Consider the following 19,316-nt stretch of genomic DNA (forward strand, 5'->3'; position numbering starts at 1 on the left):
ACCTGCAGTCCACTTCAAAGATCAGCATCTTTGATTAGGAATGGAAGAAAAAGAGAAAAATTACTGAGAAAAAAAATTCTTTGAAGGTTGTAAGTATTTCAAGGCATCCAATTTTGATTGCAACAGATGGCAACCACATCGATGGATTCCCTTTTTCCAATGGCATAGGCAAAAAATTCAAGATGTTTTTAACCACTATATATAATTTCATAATAAATAACTCAATTTACAAGGCAACTTTAAGGAAGGAGCACTCAAGCATTCATGCATCCTAAAGTGCCCCTCTTGGAAACAACAACCTGCTCTCATTTACGTTTCAAAAGCATCCATAGTTTGAAAGTATTTTATTCATATTTGGAAGATACATGATGCTACAAGAATTGGCCACAGGAACAGATTTGTATTCGCTTGCTTGTACTGAGATAGTTGGTTTCACAATTATTTAAAACACTGTAAACATGTAACAAGCCACAAAAGGATGAAATGACAATATGACTTTGATAGTCACTATCTAACCTGATGTAAATCAGTTTGACAAAAAAGAAAATAAATGGTGCCAAGAGAAACAAAACTGTTTGAAATCTAAGTTTTAATCTCGGATTGTGTCCACTGCAATAATACCAACAGTACAACAAATTCACATGCTAATTTCTGGGCACCACCAGACTGAGCTGGGTGCAGGTTTACTACCTTGGCAATGTTGAAGTTTAAGGCTTTTAAAACAGCACCAATTTGGTTAAGTATAAGGTCTGTTGCTGTAAAAGCAGTGCTGCTGTTTTAATCAATTTGACATTAAGGCAATAGTGAAACTCTCTAACAATAACTGAAGGATTACAAAGGTGTTCAAGAAATAGTGTGATTATTCAAATTTCACAGATCTAAAAAGCTGTTATTTTTCATAGAAATTCCACATTAATCCTTGACATTAATATGCAGGGACTGTCTGAAGTAAGCACATATTTCAATTCATTTGTAAAAAGTACACAACATTTACCCTTTTCTATAAATCCATCCCTGAAGTAAAATTTATATAAATGTATTGGTAGTTACTTATGTTTTTCCAGTCATTGTGTGAAATATAAAATCATTCTAAAATTAGTGGAAACCCATGATTGTGGATTACAGTATAAAGAATATCATTGATTCAAAACTTCCTTCAACTGGCTATTTTGGAGCCATGCTGGCAACTGCCTTCTGAGCTGCTTCTTCCAGGTTGCTGGCAGAAGTGATTGGCAGTCCACTCTCATCCAGGATGCGCTTGGCTTCATTAACATTGGTTCCTAGAAACAGAAGGGGAACAGACAGTGATGAATGACAGATTAAAATTTCATCAGTCTGAACCAATTGACTCTGCAATTTAAAGTAATGCCCGGATGGGAATTGCATTTATGTAAGATAAACAAAATATATTGATTTGCTAACTAGCTAAATTACTAAAAGAAACCGATCCACATTTCTTTCTGTTTCAGAAAATTAGATTTGTATGCTGATTCATACTGCGCTATGCAAAAATATACATTAAATGTAAATTGGGGTTGGGGAGCATGGTGCCTGCAATACTCAAATTCTGGGCCCACCAAAACTTGGCTCCAAATAAATGTTTACCCCAACATCTCATATTTTCCAATACAATCTGGGACCATAAGCATCTCCACAAAGAAAATAAATGATGACTGGAATGAGGTAAGTGCCTGGCTTTTAAGGTGGAAAGGATTGGGCATCGTAGTGAGATTGGGTCACAGGGAGAATTCTGGGGGTCAGGCTTTGAGGACCAAAGAGGGGAGATGACATTTTGGAGGTGGGGAAGGTACCCCTGATGCGCACAAGACCCCAACCCCCCAACAATCCCCTCCCCACAACTGATGTACCCTTACCTTTTCAAAAAGGATTTTCAAGAAGGCTGTTGCATTCTGGCCCACCTGCCACTGCTGTGTTTCATGGCAGCAGAGATAGATTGAGGCTTTTAATTGTCACTTAACTGGCAGTTAAAAATCTCAGTAGACCCAAGAGCAGATGCGTTAGTGTGCATCTTACCCAGCTCCAGGTCAGAGATAGGGGCAGAAAGATGATGGGCTGGCCACCCTTCATATTTTATGTGCCTCTCTCATCCCTCACAGAAAACGTACCTGGTTTGGGGAGATGGGTCAGTAAAATTCAGCTCAATATTTAGGGCTTTCAAAGATGTCAAAATACCAATATTGATGTAACTTCATTTTTTCTATTTGCCAATACAGTGTTAATACAGCACTACAGTAAATCATTACACTTTGATAAATCAGATGTCAAGGAAACAAACTTTTACCTCTTCACTATAAACTGAATTGTTGAGTGAGAGTACCTGTTCAGCCAGATGGAGGAGAGTTAATATGAATGAGAATTGTTTAGGCTCTGTTCGAGGAAGAAGCAAAGGACTCTCAGGCCATTCTGGTGGGGAATGCCGGTGTAGAGGGATTGACATCCATAGTGAGAAAGAGGAAGTTTAGGACAAGGATCTGGAAGTTGTTGATAGGGCGTAGGGCATCAGAGAAATCGTGGGTGTCGATGGGAAGGGTCTGGACAAGAGGAAAGAGAATGGGGTCAAAATAGGAGGAAATGAGTTCAGTGGGGCAGGAACAGGCTGACATGATGGGCCTACCGGGACAGACCTGTTTGTGGATTTTGGGAAGGAGATAGAAAGTGGGCTGTTTGGGGTTGGAGGCTGTGGAGGGAAGATCTCCAGAGGACATTATATCAGTGACAGTGCTGGAAACAGTGACTTGATGTTTGGTGGTTGCGTCATGGAGGAAGCATCTGAGAGTTGGCACTCAGCCTCTGCAAGGTAGAGGTTAGTATGCCAGAGAACACCAGCACCACTCTTGTTGGTGGGTTTGATGACCAAGTCAGGGTTGGACGTGAGACAGCGAAGTGCAGCAAGTTCAGAAGAAGACAGGTTGTAGTGGGTGAGAGGAGCTGAGAAACTGAGACGGCTGATGTCACGCCAATAGTTTGCAATGAAAAGATCTAGAGCTGGTAAAAGGCCAGAAGGAGGGGTCCAGGTGGAAGGAGTATGAAGACGGGTAAAAGGATCTGCTGAACGGGGGGAGGGGGGAGGACTCCTGCCCAAAGAACTGAGCATGGAGATGAAGGCAGCGGGAGAAGAATTCAGCATCATGTCAAGATAAAAGCAAAGCATTGGGGATGCTAGAATCTGAAACAAAAGCAGAAAATGCTGGAAAGTCTGAAAAACACTGGCTAGTCACTTCAACTGCAGGAAGTTGAATACCTCACCTTCTGCACATCACTTCTATGCAGTTGTAAATCTGAAGGCACGCACTGCTCTTTGCAGATAACTTAATTGGGAAAAAGAACTTAATCATGGCTGGATTACTTTTTAATGAGCGTATGTGACATGCAAAAGGGCATCCTGATATTTTCCATCAGAAAACTCAACCTGCCTTCAGGTTTCCCTGATCTAAATAGTTTAATTCCATTCCACTGTCAGGAAGTCAATTTTTTGCTTCCGACTCCCTCCTGCCATTCTTCCCACTCCCATCAGCAGTATAAGATTCCGCCCTCCACTTTGTTATGCAATGCTTCATCTTACATTTTGCTCAGATTTTTAAACGGAGTTCCTAACTTCAGATTTCTGAATGTTTCTGTATTTATTTATTTTGTATAACATTATTTCTGCCTCAATATGTTGATATAAATTTTCTGCAATTTGGTACTCTTTTTTTAGGAATTAGCAATCAGGGGATGCCTCAGTATGTATTAAGACTCTGAAGAAATGGAATGGATGTGCTTCGAGAACTGTCTGACACTGAAAAGGTAAGTTTAGTTTTTTCAAAGAGTCAGGAGAAACAGACTCCTAATGGCTGCGACTAAACCCCTTCCTAACAGCTGCTGATAGTGGGATTACTAGCCTGAAATTCATCTGTTGAAATGTAGATGAGTGATAGGCACCAACAACTGACACAGAACATCAACATGAAGTCTGAGACCCAATTTTAGTCTTGCCTTTGACTTCTTAATTAGGGAATGTGCTGTCTGCATAACAGTTTCTGGACCCCAAAACAGGCACATACAAATTTCAATCCCTTCATCTCTCTCCTCCCTCTCATACATAGCTGTATATACCATAATTTTCAATTTCTCAATCTTTAAGATTTTTGGAGATTGTTCTTGCCTAAAATGTGCCAATTTCAGTGCATTGTTTCTATTTGCATCTACAGAGTTAAACACAGTACTGTAGTAAATCATGCTACTTGGAAAAATCAGGCAAATAAATTTTTGTCCCCTCATTATAAAATTGGTTATGCATTTCCATCAGCAAGAGTCACATTTTTGAGTAATAGGGTTCGAAAATATATTTCTTTCATCACATAGGCAAAGCAAACCTGTGCACTTTCACAAGGAAGCCTTTTACAAAGTGCAGTAAGCTTATTTTAGGGTAAAAGGTCAGTCCAATGTTTGAGCCAATTAATTAATTAAATTGATGTGTTTGTGGTTTTTTGCAACTACTATAATTTGGAAAATGGATGTTTCAACTTTGGGTATAAATGCATAATGGTACCCTAAAAGAACACCACTCAGAACATAAAGTGCAAAAGAAAAAATGTCTGTAAATCATGAAAGACATTTATAAAAAATGTCATTGTTGTCAAAGTCTCAAGTGGCTCACAAAAGACAAATATACACTTGGATAAAGTATGGCTAATCAATGGACAAGTCAACTGTCAATCCCAGTTCTGCAGCTAGTATTCTTTCAGTAAAGAAGCAGGCTTACTGAACCATGTCAGATTTTGTATTTTGGCTAATAGTCTGACTACCTGGTTAACTACAAGGAATTGTCACAACTTTAGAATAATTGTTCAAAAGTAGAAGGTGTAGCAAAGTGAAGTTTTTGGGACTTCAAAGCTTCATTCATGCAGGACGCGAAGCTTTGAAGAAATCGGCTGCTGGGGTAAGAGGATTATGGTTGAGGAAAGCCAAACAAAGAGGCAAAAGGGGCTTCAAAGTCCAGTAAAATGAACAAGGTTTTGCAGTTTTAAAACACTGCTACAATCATTGTTGGAAACATTTTGGAGAATTTATTTCTAATTTCAGCACAATGTATTTTGTTTCCATATATCTAACTCTATAAGCAGGAAAAGCATTAACATTCACAACACTGATCCAAAGGCTCTTTCCACTTGAAGCGCTTTTGCTATTAACCTTTGATCTTGCATTAGGTTTTTTAAAAAGGAATTTTCACAATATTGCTGTTGGGCTGGCAGAAAGATCAGTATCACTTCAGCAAAAATAAACCTTTGCATTTTTAGGTGTGTCTTTGCTGTTGTCATATTTAGGTTTTGGGGGTTTTAGTACAGCTTTACGAATAATACTTAGAAATAAAGTCACAACAGTTTAATTTTATTACTGATGAGATCTAATAAAATCACATTTTAATTTTATTATTGATGAGATCAATCTCTTAAAGGCGGTCACATTCTTCTTGCAGATCTATGGTCTTAAAGCGATCCTATAAATTAGTTTAGATGAGGGAATGAATCACATTCCGCTACTTTAGGTTATTATGTACTTGGGTCATCAACCAACCAACTTCCATACCTCAAGCTGAATATTAATAACATTCCTTGTAATGTTTCTTATGGTATCAAAGCTGTAATTAGTGAAATTGTTGGCAGCTGGATTGCTGAAAGTCATGTGATAAAGAACAAAGAAAATGACAACACATGAACAGGCCCTTCGGCCCTCCAAGCCTATGCCAACCATGCTGCCTGACTTAACTAAAACCCCCTATGTTTCCAGGGACCATATTCCTCTATTCCCATCTCATTCATGTACTTGTCAAGATGCCCCTTAAAAGTCACTACCATATCCGCTTCCGCTACCTCCCCTGGCAATGGCTTCTAAGCACCTACCACTCTGTGTAAAAAATCTGCCTTGTACATCTCTTTTAAGACTTGCCCCTCACACCTTAAACCTATTCCCCCTAGTAATTGACTCTTCAACTCTGGGGAAAAGCTTCTGATTATTCACTCTGTCAATGCCTCTCATAACCTTGTAGACTTCTATCAGGTCTCCCCTCAACCTCCATCACTCCAGTGAGAACAAACCAAGTTTCTCCAACCTCTCCTCATAGCTAAAGTGCTCCATACCAGGCAACATCTTGGTAAATCATTTCTGTACCCTCTCCAAAGCCTCCATACCCTTCTGGTAGAGTGGCAACCAGAATTGAACACTATTGGAGTATATCAGAGTGACAAAGACAGCAGACTATATCACGGTAAGTCTGGAGTCATGCCAATGGAATCAGAGAATTAGATTACTAAATCACCATGAATCTGAATTTGGTATCCAAACAAGAGTTACATTATATTTCCCCAAGATTAAAATCTCATAGTGCAGTTTGAATAATCAACATATAAAGAGAGGATAACAAAACTCTAAGAGGGTGATCTGCAAAGAGAAAATTGCTGAGTGAATTCAGACTACGTGAACAAAAAGCAAGATGGAAAAATATAAGATTCGAGGTTGTAGCCTGGGAAAACCTGATGTAACTGATCAGACCAAGAAAGAATGCAGAGAAATAAAGGGGTAGACATTCATTGCACTAGATTGTTATTAATTGGCTATTGCAAAAAACACTTCTATACAGCAATAGCACTTTCCATTAACTCAGGATGTCCTGCAACATTTTACAGCCATTGAACAACTTCTGAAAATGTGATGACGTTGTTATAACATAGGAAACAGGGCAGCAAAATTGCAGGTCACAAAGCCTACAAACATACTCAAATAATGGCCAGATAATTTGAGAGATGTTGTTTAAGGGATTAATATTAGCCAAGATGTTAGCAGATCCCTGCTCTTTTTCAGAGTCTGGGATCTTTTACATCCATTTGACAGGGCTTTAACAATGGGTCATCTGAAAGTTGGCACCTCTGACAGTGTAGTACTTCCTTAGTACTGCATTGAAATAGCAGTGGATTACATGCTTAAGTCTCTGGGGAAACCGCAGGCTTCTTCTGACTTGGAGGTGAAAGTGCTACCACAGAGTGAAGGCGGACACCATATAATACACACAACATAAAAACAGATGATGACGAAAAGGTATAAAAATACAAAAGTCTTTATTATCTTTTTATGGCATTCAATGGATATGGATATATTGCCTTAAAAATTCTGCAAAACTTAATAAGATGTTAATCCAATCATGGTTAACAATAAACTGCTTACAATGGACAAATAAATATTTTACGCAAATAAAATTGTTGATCTGGATTTGTAACTCCACATAGGCTGTGCCAATGCTAATTGTTCTGCTTATCATGCATTGCAGACTCAGTTCTCCTTGGTCTTCACTAGTTGATAGATTTATGCCTCAATTAGGGCTGGACTAACAGAAGTGGAAAAGAGGCTAAAGATCAAACCTTTCAGAGACTTAAGGCACAATCTCAGAGATGACATTACATTACGTTAAGCATTACATCAACAAATCTGCCTTGTATGCATCAGTGACTAAGGAGCTTCAATGATCTCTACCCGTACTGGATTGTCAGATGCAATCTTTCTATGCACCATTAATACCAGCATCACAAGACCCTTTTAGCCATGGTCAGAAACTATGGCAATCTTTAAAAAAAAAGCAGCAGTGTGGCTACTTTGAAAAGGTATTTCATATCAGTATGCTGAATAAACACTGATCTAATTCATTTTTTGGGGCTGTGTGATGAGGTGGTGCTGATTTGGCTTCTCCTAACCTTGAGAAAAGAGGAAGAAAAGTCAGGTTTATAAAGTAAAATCCTGAAGATTCTAGAGGGGAGGAGAAGAGAAAGAAACAAAGAGATAGAGAAAGCACTGTTTCAGTTGCTACCTTTTATCATTGTTACTGATTATACGTAATCCAGAAGCTCATTTGAAGTTATGTCTTGAAGTTGAAGACCCTCTTGTCCATTGATAACCTGAACTTAATAAACACAAGCTAATCTAGATGTTTTCTGTTCTAGAACGAACAGTACCATATGTGTGGATATCATAGCAGCAAGCATATGACCATGCATGCACAAAACTAGCTGAATTTTAATAGTTACATCCTCCCCCACAAGTAGCACAATTAGACAGAGCAGCTGAGCTGATAATAGCTCAGACCCACAATATAAAGAGGACCAAAGCATAATGATTAATAATACATGCATAAAAATCTTTCATTTACATACACACTTGTCACATCATTCAAAAACATCTCATAGCAATACACTTCAGACATACAATGAATTATTCTGAAATGCAGCAATTTTTCTTATGCAGGTGAAGCAAGTTCACACAAACTGTAATGAGCTGAAGGGTTGATTAATCTGTTTTTGATGTTGTGGGCTGAGGCATGAATGTTGTTTAAAACACTGAGAAACTCTGTGTTGTTCTTTGATTAGTGTTGAGAGTTTTTAATATCTACTTGCACCATTGACATTGAGGTACAATCTCAGTTTGCATCCAACAGTACAATACCGCCTTGATACTTTGGACTGTATTTGGACTCAGAGTATCTTATTGGTTTACTTAGTTTATTTATGCTCAAACCAAACTAACTTCTGTCTTTGTTCAACTCAAGAAAACCTGTCTGATTGGTGCTCTTATGATTACAATACGTTAATAGTCAAGTTCTCAATGAATTGGCAAGTGTAGTCTTTTTAAAACACAACCTGTTGCAGTCAAACAAGGAGGAAAAGGAATGCCATTCATGTGGTTGTAACAGAAATTTAGGGTCTTGACATCCAGATTAAACCCACAGACAAAATGAGAGAAATTGGAAGTGAGGGACCAAATTGATCCCTAAGAGTAATTTAAAAACTCCAATACAAGGTGGCACAGTGGTTAGCACTGCTGCCTTACAGTGCCAGGAACCCAGGTTCGAGCTTGGGTCAATGTCTGTGCGGAGTCTGCACATTCTCCATGTGTGCACGCGTTTCCTCCAGGTCCTCCGGTTTCCTCCCACAGTCCAAACTCTCTCTGTGTGCCTGAACAGGCGCTGGAGTCTGGTGATTTGGGAAATCTCACAGTAAATTCATTGAAGTGTTAATGTAAGCTACTTTTGACACTAATAATAAATAAAAATAATACAGCTTTTATAGTTTACAGTTCTAGAAATTACATTGGAAGCCGTACCATCCTAGAACAAAATGAGGTAACTTGGGACATTTTAGAAGCCAATCTATACAAGAGTTAAGGATTTAAAGGTATTTAAAGATTGATTTTCGACCAAGAGCTGCGAAATCTAAAATCCTAAAACTTGTGACCAACCATTTTGAAATTGAACTTGAAAAACCAGAGACAAGCGTAGGATCTGAAATCAACTAGCAAGCCTTAGCAAAACTACAGCTAGAACAGTGGAGACTAGAGCTGGAATACCAGGAAAGGGGGAGAGAAAGAGAGAGAGAGACAAGAATGAAAGTAGGAGAGGAAATCCCCAGTTAAAACAACTTGAACTGGGAAAACCCACTGTACCCAGTTATGGCACTCCTAGTGAGGAAAATGCCCCTAGCTCAGATCCAAGTTCTAAGCTCTTAAAGATCTCCCAGTTGATACCAATCAGCCTCCCATTCATTGATACTGTCTACGCTTCCCGCTGCCTTGAAAAACTGCAGCCAGCATAATCAAGGACCCTACACTACACACCTCAGACAGACTCTCTTCCATCTTCTTTCATTGGGAAAAAGATAGAGGACATGTACCAACCGACTCAAAAGCAGCTTCTTTCCTGCTGACATCTGACTTTTGAAAGGACCTACCTCACATTACGTTGATCTTTCTTTACACCCTAGCTATGACTAACACTATATTCTGCACCCTTTCCTTTTCTTCCCTATGTACAGTTGGCATGGTCTGTAAAGCGCACAAGAAACAATACTTCTCATGGTATACTAATACACGTGACAATAATAAATCAAATTGAAATCAATGTTTGATGAAGGAGATGTAGAAGCATTTTTCATCTAATTTGAGAAGCTTGTAAAACAGCTGAAGTGGCCAGTGAGAGATGAACTCTGTCATTGCAAAGCAAGTTAGCAGGAAAGGTCCATGGGATTTATTTCTTACAGTTTGATGAGAGTTTGTCAAATTATGAGAAGATCAAGAATGCTAACTTAAGTGCATAGAAGCTGGCGATGGAAACATATGGCCAAAAGTCTGAACTCTCCAAAAATAGCCCAAACAAACTTACATCAAGTTTAAAAGGGTTAAGTAACTTGTTTTTGAATGGTGAATATAGGTGCGCATTACAGTCCAGTGTTGAAAAAGACCAGGGTCAAGCCTGCTGAATTCAAAGTGACTAAGGCAGGGCCAGGGAAATGCAAAAAGGCTGAAATAGGAACAGCACGGGTTAAAGGGAATGCACCCCAAGTATGGCTAGCAGTCACCTTCTTCCAAGATTTAAACAGGGACCAGAGAAGTGTCCGAGCAGACAAACAGACAATTAGCAAGATGCCACATGCAGTCCAGCCGGAGCTGAATAACCACTTTAGGCAACAGTGTCCCAGAGGACATGGGCAGATTAGGGGAATTATCCATTTGACCTCTTCTCACATAGCAATGTCTTTAGCAACCCGGTTACACCTCGTTCAACAAGGTGTCACTGTTCCCAGGGTTTTTACCCTAGAGACTAACAACATAAGGCATGTTCTTGTCAGAAGAGAAATTTCTGCTTTATTCCTGGGACTGAAGGAAAAGGGAAGATAATACATCTTAAAAGGAACACCATTTGTGGAAGCTGTAAGTAACATACCAGTGAAATCAGTGTGGAATTACTTATAGGTGGATTAAATGGGTAAGTCCAATTTTCAAAAATCACCAAGCCCAACAACTTAGTTTCCTAATCTGCCGAAGGCAAAGTGCAGGAGGCAAATGCAGGCACCTTACAAGGAGTTAGAAAACAGGTTACAATCCACAACCACCCTTGAAAAATAGATGTATCAATATGCCCAAAACAGAACAATTAGACCCATGATTTTGAAAGTGACCACTGAAGTGTTAAAAGCTGACAATCAGGCATTTGTATACTAAAGCAGTTCTGTTCAGCATCTTGTGGGAATTGACTCAGAAAGTTTAAGCATTATGAAACTAAGTTGCTTTATCCAAGGAAACTTTTGGATTGGTTGTTTAATGAACACGACGTGCAAACAATTATGCATTCACTGAATTGGAAGGTATAACCTTAAAAAAAAAGAATCCTGATGTGGTCAAACACGTGGAGGGAAAAGAGGTGAGCCGTTGAACACCTCACTCAGTCAGAAGAATGTCCTTAGCGACCTAGTTATACTTCATTCAACAAAGTGCAGTTATGTCCAGGATTTTTATTCTAGAAATTAACAGCATAATAGGGCATATTCTTATCAATTCAGTCATTTCTGCTTTATTGCAGTTTGAGGGAACTTCAACAGGGACCTTATGGAAAAGCTCAGAATCATTAACAGCAACCTCTGGATCTCTGCATTTATCAGTGCATGAAGTTAGTCTAGAAAATTTCAGAGTAGCAATGTCAGCAAAGTCTGATGATTCCACCATCTTTACGAGCACAAAACGTAAACTATTAATTCAGAATCAAACAACAGCATTGGAGATTATCCTTCAATTGATTCAGAATGAAACAATCATGTAAAAGTTGGCAATAACAAAACATCTGAGAAAAGACAGCTCTCATTATCAATAGATTGTTTCACTTATTGTAATTTACTGGGATAATTTCCATATCACACTAATCAAGGGCCTTTCAGTTAACTGCACTTCTCATCTACCTTTCCAACTTGTATTAAACTGTGGCCATCAATATTCCCCCCAGGGTGTGTGCACACATTTCTGGCTGGCTGTGTAGTACGCAGGAATGTACCAGGCAGGGAATAAGCAGGCTGTGAACAAGAAATATTCCCCTTTAGATGTGCATATACATTGTCACAAGTCAATCTTAAAGGGACTGGTCATGTATAGCAAATAGGAATTAGAGGGAATAATGATTGTCATGTGCCTATTATTCAAGGGTAAGCCTGAGTGAGTGAGTGTTGCCAGACATTTTTTTTTACATGCAATGATGGCATGTGGGGGTCAATGGCGAGATCATTATTTATTTCCCATCTCCAGTTGCCCTGCAGCAGGTGGTAGTGAGCTGTCTTCTTGAACTGCTGCAGTCTGTGTGGTGTAGATATGCCCACTGTACTATTAGGGAGTGGGTAGTGGGGTTCCAGGATTTTGACCCAGGGACAGTGAAGGAAAAGCAATATATTTCCAAGCCAGGATGGCAAGTGACTTGCAGGGATCTTCCAGCTGGTGGTGCTCCCATGTGTCTGTTTACCATGGTAGCAGTCATAGGTTTGGAAGTGCTGTTTAAGGAGTCCTGGTGAGTTCCTGCAGTCCATCTTGCAGATGGTACACGCTGCTGCCACCACCATTGGTGGTGGAGGGAGTGAATGCTTATGGATGGGGTGTCAATCAAGTGGGCTGCTTTGTTCTAGTTGGTGTCAAGCTTTGAGTGTTTTAGAGCTGCACTCATCCAGGAAACTGGAGAGTATTTCATTACATTCGTGACTTGTGCTTTGTAGATGGTGACAGCTTTGGAGAGTCAGGAAGTGAGTTACTTGTTGTATAATTCCTAGTCTCTGACTTGCTCTTTAAGCCACAGTATTGATATGGTTAGTTCAGTTCATTTTCTGGTCAATGGTAATCTCTAGGATGTTGATTGTGGGGCATTCAGTGACTGAGTGTTAAGAAACGATTCTCTCTTGTTGGAGATGATCATAGACTGACATCTGTGTTGCATGAATGTTACTTGCCACTTGTCAGCCCAAGCCTGTCCAAGTCTTGCTGCATCTGGACATGAATTGCTTCATTATGAGGAATTATGAATGATGTTGAACATTTTGCAATCATCAGTGAATATCCCCACTTCTGACATTACAATGGAAGGACATTGATGAAGCAGCTGAGTATGATTGCATCTACGACACTACCCTGAGGAACTCCTGCACTGACGTCCTGAGACTGAAATGACTGACTTCCAACAACCTCAACCACCTTCCTTTCTGCAGATGTTTCATAAGTGAGTTCTCCCTTCCTTGTCTATCTGGATGAGAACATTTCCTGTCAGAAATCCCTTGTTTTTGGCTTTAAAATCACAGTGATTTGATTTGAAAGCAACACAGGCCAAAAGCAAAACATCACAGATATTGGAATTCTGAAATAAACAGGGAAATGCTAGAAATACAGTTCAGCTGGCATCTGTGGGAAGAGAAACAGTTAAAATATCTGAACAGGTCCTGAAGAACAGCCATCAACCTCGCTCTCCAAAAATGCCATTTTTAAGATTAAGTTTTAAGTTTATTTATTATTGTCACATGTAGGCTGACATTAACACTGCAATGAAGTTACTGTGAAAATCCCCTTTCTGACTATGATCAGTATTCCCTTTTTATTTATTGTTAAAGCAGTGCTATAGTTTGACAATTTATAGTCTGCTAATGAGGACCATTTGATGTAAGTGTAGGGCAAACACAATGAGAACCAGTGTCAAAGCATCCTGAACACGTGCAAGGCTCTTTAAAAAGCACAAGAGTACTGCTTCAACATCTTATTATCACTTGATTACCTAAGGTAGATCCGGGTAGTCATGAATATTAATTTTGTTGACAGGCGTTGACTGTACATCACCAGTTATTTAGTGCAGGATGAAAGGCTACATTAATCTGCTGCTACCTCAGGTTGCCTGAAATTCATGCTTGAATGCAGTACACTCAATAAATTAATGCATGAAGTGTTTTGACGGACCAGGGTTAGTTTTTTGGAATCCACATCAATCAAAATTGTCAACACTTTTTAAGACATTTTGCTTCAGACTCAATTTCGTAACATGTCAAAGCAGAACAAAATAAACACAATTCAACAAAATTGTATCTTTACATAATCAGTTTTTAATCAATCCTGTCGATATACATGGCCCTACTGAACTTATACAAGAGAAATGCTAACTAAGAGAAGCTTACAGACTGGACTAATGTTAGCGTTGAGCAATACTCATACTTGCTCAGGGTTTTTTTTGTCTCAATCTCTTTAAATATTTAACTAGGTCCTCTTTCCTAAATGGGAAAAATAAAATCACACAACTTCACAAAAAAAATCAATTATCATCAACCATGCTACAGAAAGATCTGTGGAGTAAGAAGTATGTTTAAGATGCTACCATTAACCTTCTGGCACTTGGTGGCGGCAAAGAACTGTGAACTGAGTTTCATGCTCAGCCTGAAATGCAAATAGAGAGCACCTTGGCTCGATTTCAAAGTGTCACCTCTCAAAAGCTTGAATTTGTGGGTTTTGCCATTATCCAGCTGTCCCTATTGCATAGGTCAGCACCACTATGTTCATGGAGGTGTAGCACAATTTTTTGTAATATCATGATACTGTCAGCATTGAGTGCGGCTGACTTTCTGAAGTTGAATAGCAAAAATGCACATTATTTTCAAATCAGACCTTTCCCACCACTTTCCACAGCAGACTGTTAGAACTCTCTTAACCGAGACCGGGGGGGGGGGGGGCGGGGGGCGCATGGTGGTGGGAAACATCAAGCTGAGGAGGGGGCAGAACTGAAGCAACACAGGGTCATTGACTTTGATGTACCATGTTGAAAATAGTTGCCCACTTTGCTCATTAACATCCCAAACATTATTAATTGCAAGTTTTGATATTAAACGGGAGTCTTATTTCAAACTATTTTCTCTCAGAAAAAATGTTTTTAGGTTTTAATAGGACAAGTCTTGCATTCACCCTAAGTCCTTTGGTTTAATCATTTATCATTTAGCAGACATTAGTAAATGCTCAAATCATCGAACCACATTAATTACAACAGCAACAGTTGCATAATTCATCTGACTAATTTGGCACCAATAACATGGACTTTCAAATTCCTAAAATTGAGCAAGTTTGGAGAAAAATAGCCTCACATTAAACCACAGCTGCAGTCAAACACTGGTAGATTGATTCCAAGCTTTAAAAAAAGCAAACTGCATAATAAACTCACACACTAGGTGGTGTGAGAGGCCAATTCAGGGAAATTCACTAATTCTCTCGTTGCTTACAAGGGAGAATGGATTGATCTTCCTGTAATGTTTGTGTTGAAGCGATTTGGTGAATGGCCTAAAGTTAGCTGACTCTTTAAATCACCAGTCAAATGTATAGTTTCTGTTAACTCTTTCTCAGTCAGTCACAAATGGACAAAATTATAAAAACAGGTGCTTCATCCAATTCTACAGTAAACACAAATATATCAAAAGCTAAAGATCATTGCATCCGTTTGTTCCGAAGTGGAAAGAACTAAAGAGAAAATTGATGTTCATGCTTACAAAAGGTTATTAGAGTGTTATGCAATAAGAAAAGGATATTTATGTCTGAATTAAGAGTCGAGACAAGTCTATTTACACTCCCCCTTTGTCTTATAAAAAGAAAAAAGTAGGATGGGGTGGGAATGGAGAGCATTGTGCATAACTACAAGTGATACAAACAATACCATGTTTCATATCAAACAGCCCCATTTTCCACAAGACTGGAAAGTATATTTTTAACTACTCAGTTATGCTGTGTTTTAATAGATTAAAAAGTCACAGGGACACAAATGTCTATGTGATTGATTAAAGGGTATCCTGGCTTCTACCAGACTTGCATATACTTCAACCCTAATCTCACCCTTTGTCAGCAATCACTGGCTAAGGACACAAACTGCCTCACTCGCTTTATTGTGTCTCTTTCCACTGGCACTTTCTCCTGCGCGACTGCTAATTTCTAGTTCATTCACACCCACGTTCAGTTTTGTACTTAGTATCAAAAAGGCTGAGCTTCTCAGTCTCTTTGGTGAAACGAGTGATTGCTTGCAAGAAGCTGGAAAATACAATAGTCATAATAATCTGAGTCAATAAGCACCAGACCTTTGAGCAGTAACAACTGACATTAAAATTGTCCATCAATTGCCTCATAATGGGATCCCTAACAATGTTAACAGTAGGTAATAATACTCAACCTTGATGTACACTTGTCTGATGAAAGCCAGTGTGAACATGTATCCTTAATCAGTTCACACAAATTTAACAAAAGTCTCAATATTTATTCAAGAGCAATAATACAAGCAATGAGCATTCTCCTTGAACTGGCATATTAGAAAAGGCTTCAGCTATTGGTATATTTAACTACTTTGTAGATGTTTAAGATTTTAGTTGTATTCAAGATATGTGTATGTTCAACACATCAGACATTAAGTGATTAAATTATGAGGTACTGCATAGTTATTAGGCTACAGGCAACTGAATTCTGTACATGTAAGTTTGCAACATTTGAATATCTCACGCTGATGGGTTTTATACAGCCCTTTAAAAGACTTGTTCTTTGTGTTGGCGAAGTTTGCACTAGGGAGTGATTACCAGAAGATCAGGCCACAATGATAACTATAGAGATTAACATGGGGATTGAGATGGTGCTGCCTCAACCCCACCTCCATAACAATATCAGGATTGCAACTGATGCGAGGTGGTGCACCTACAAATCAAAAGGAAAAACTTTTGCCAAAGAATTCCATTTTCAGAACGAATGTCACTTCGCAACCGTAAGCTTTCTTATTAGAGGCATGTCCAGACATAGCAAGAATAGAACAATTTAACAGGAAGAAAAAAACAAAATAGGTCGACATAATGTTGTAGTTTTCAAGTTCAGATGGAGTGGAAAATTGGTGGTCTTAACACAAAGAAGTGCCAGAGACCTACACACATTCTGCAAAATGAGGCAATGCAGGCAAGAAAAATGGGCATTCTGCTCAAAAGAGAATTTCTGGAATGTATGCCAAGTTCACTTAATTATACTCAAGACAGTTACTATTAATGGTAAAATCTTTCACCATTCAAAAAAACAAATATAATGATATGGAATAAGCTTCGTGGATCAAGTGCTCCCCCCCACCCCTGACAAAAGACTGCTAACGTGTAATAATTCCTCCTCTTGCTCAGTTTTAAATTTTCCTTTTTCTTTACACATGTGCCAGCTCCAGCAGTTTCTACTTGCTGTCATTGAAGCATAAGGAGGTCATTCTACCCACAGTATTTATGCCAGCTCCATCTTGTTCTCTTCCTAAATTGCTTTGTTTCTTTTGTTCAAGATTTATCCACTTGGTCTTTGCTTCAAATATTCCTTATAGCAAAGCACTCTGTATTCTAATAACACTTATGCATAAAACAATTCCTCCAATTATTTCTTCACTTACTGAAAAATTTAAATTCACCATCCCTCATCACTAACTTTCCTAATCAGAGGAAAAAGGTTATATTCACACCAGAAGATTCCTTTATAATCTTAAAAAATTCTAATAAATCACATGCTCTTCTCTACTCCAGTAGAAGTAGTCCCTCTCAAATCTTCCTTTATTGCGCCGTTTATTCTCATTAGTATCATGGTGCTGAATCTATGCTATAACTCTATGGCTTTGTCATTCTAAATGGGGTCCTCAAAACTTTACACACTACTTTAAATATCACCTTATCATTTCTCAGTTCAAATCTATTATCCCATTATTATTTTTGAAATCAATGTAGTTCATGATAAGGGTTTTAAAATCACTTAACTTGACCATACCTGCTATATCCTTACCTGTCGCTAATTCTGCAGTGACAGGTTGCAGTTTGTGTGTTGTGTTCCATCTTGGAGAGGCAAACAACTTCTTTGTAATATCCAAATCAAGATCACACGTAACAGTTGGGAGCCTGATTTAAATTTAACAGTTGCTGGCCCAGTTTCCAAGGGCTCAGAAAAGCTGGCAGTTAAATTGAGCTGGGAGCAGTTGGCTGCAGAAGGTAAGTGGTTTTTTATGGCACTTCAAGTGTGCCAGAAGAAGCAGGTGTGTTCCTTCCACCACTCAAGCAAATCTTCTGCTGATCACAACTTCTCCTTTCTAGCCTACGATTTGCCAACTCACCTCAAAGACATTCAAGATAGGGCTCTGCGATCTGTCAACTCCTCCAACCTCTCAACTCTGAGCTGATTGTTCTGCAATCTGTCTCTCCCCATGAACCCATGATCGCAAAACTCCTACCCTGTGATCTACCTCCCTGAAACTCATAATTCCAAGCCTCCTGCCCTGTAATTTTCCATGCCCACCTTCAACTCAAAATGGCCCAACCATCTACTTCCATCTACCCCTGAATCCGTGATCTTGGGAATCTTGTCCATTTTTGGTCCTACAACTGCTGAATTGGCTATCAGGAGCCCCTGCCCCGCAATCCTGTCCCTTTGCCCTGGAACTCATGCCTCGTGCTCTACAATCTCCTGACTCTGAACCTGCAATGGCAAGCCTCCTGCCCCTCGTAAGAACATAAGAAATAGGAGCAGGAGTAGGCCATCTAGCCCTTCGAGCCTGCCCCGCCATTCAGTAAGATCATGGCTGATCTGAAGTGGCTCAGTTCCACTTTCCCGCCTTCTCCCCATAACCCTTAATCCCCTTTCCTATCAAAAACCTATCTACCCGCGTCTTAAATATATTTAGCGAGGCAGCCTCCACCACTTCAACGGGCAGAGAATTCCAGAGATTCACTACCCTTTGAGTGAAGACGTTCCTCCTCAACTCCGTTCTAAACTGCCCCCCCCTCTTATCTTGAGGCTGTGCCCTCTAGTCCTACTGTCCTTTCTGAGCGGGAAGAGCCTCTCCACCTCTATCCTATCCATCCCATTCATCATCTTATACATCTCAATGAGATCTCCCCTCATTCTTCTAAACTCTAACGAGTACAAGCCTAGTTTATTCAGCCTCTCCTCATAGCTCAACCCCCTCAACTCCGGTATCAGCCTAGTGAACCTCCTCTGCACTCCCTCCAAGGCCAAAATATCCTTGCGTAAGTGCGGTGACCAAAACTGCACACAGTATTCCAGGTGTGGCCTCACCAGTGCCCTGTACAATGCACAATGGCCCCTCGTTTATCAAGAAACTATCAACCTCTGCCTTGTAGCCTCCTTGTGTCCTCTTCACACCTTACTTTTCTATCTATTTTTGTCTCACCAGCAAATTTAACAACCACACCTTCTATCCCATTATCTAGGTCATTTACCTAAATTGTAAAAAGCTGAGGTCCCAGCACTGACCCCTATGGCACACCACTTTTAACATTCTGCCAATCAAAAAAAGACACATTTATGGCTACCCTATGTTTCCTGTTAGCTAGCCAATCTTCTGCCTGTGCCAACATGTTACCAGCAGTTAAAGTGCAGCCGTATTCAGTCAAATCCAATTTTGGCTAGTAGGAAAATGTCTAAATGTCTAAAATTAGAGG

At 39.4% G+C, this 19,316-nt stretch overlaps 1 protein-coding gene across 1 annotated transcript in view; it reads right to left on the minus strand.

The window, feature by feature from the left end:
- Nucleotides 1-329: 329 nt before the first annotated feature.
- suclg2 (succinate-CoA ligase GDP-forming subunit beta) overlaps nucleotides 330-19,316 on the minus strand; it is a 355,250-nt gene continuing 336,263 nt past the window's right edge. The window contains exon 11 of the mRNA XM_080183376.1: nucleotides 330-1,280. Within this exon, the coding sequence (XP_080039502.1) occupies nucleotides 1,165-1,280 (116 nt within the window). The 3' untranslated portion in view covers nucleotides 330-1,164. The remainder of the gene's footprint in view (nucleotides 1,281-19,316) is intronic.

Source organism: Carcharhinus amblyrhynchos, chromosome 3 (genome assembly GCF_965287045.1).
Source record: "Carcharhinus amblyrhynchos chromosome 3, sCarAmb.v2.hapA, whole genome shotgun sequence".
Lineage (NCBI taxonomy): Eukaryota > Metazoa > Chordata > Chondrichthyes > Carcharhiniformes > Carcharhinidae > Carcharhinus > Carcharhinus amblyrhynchos.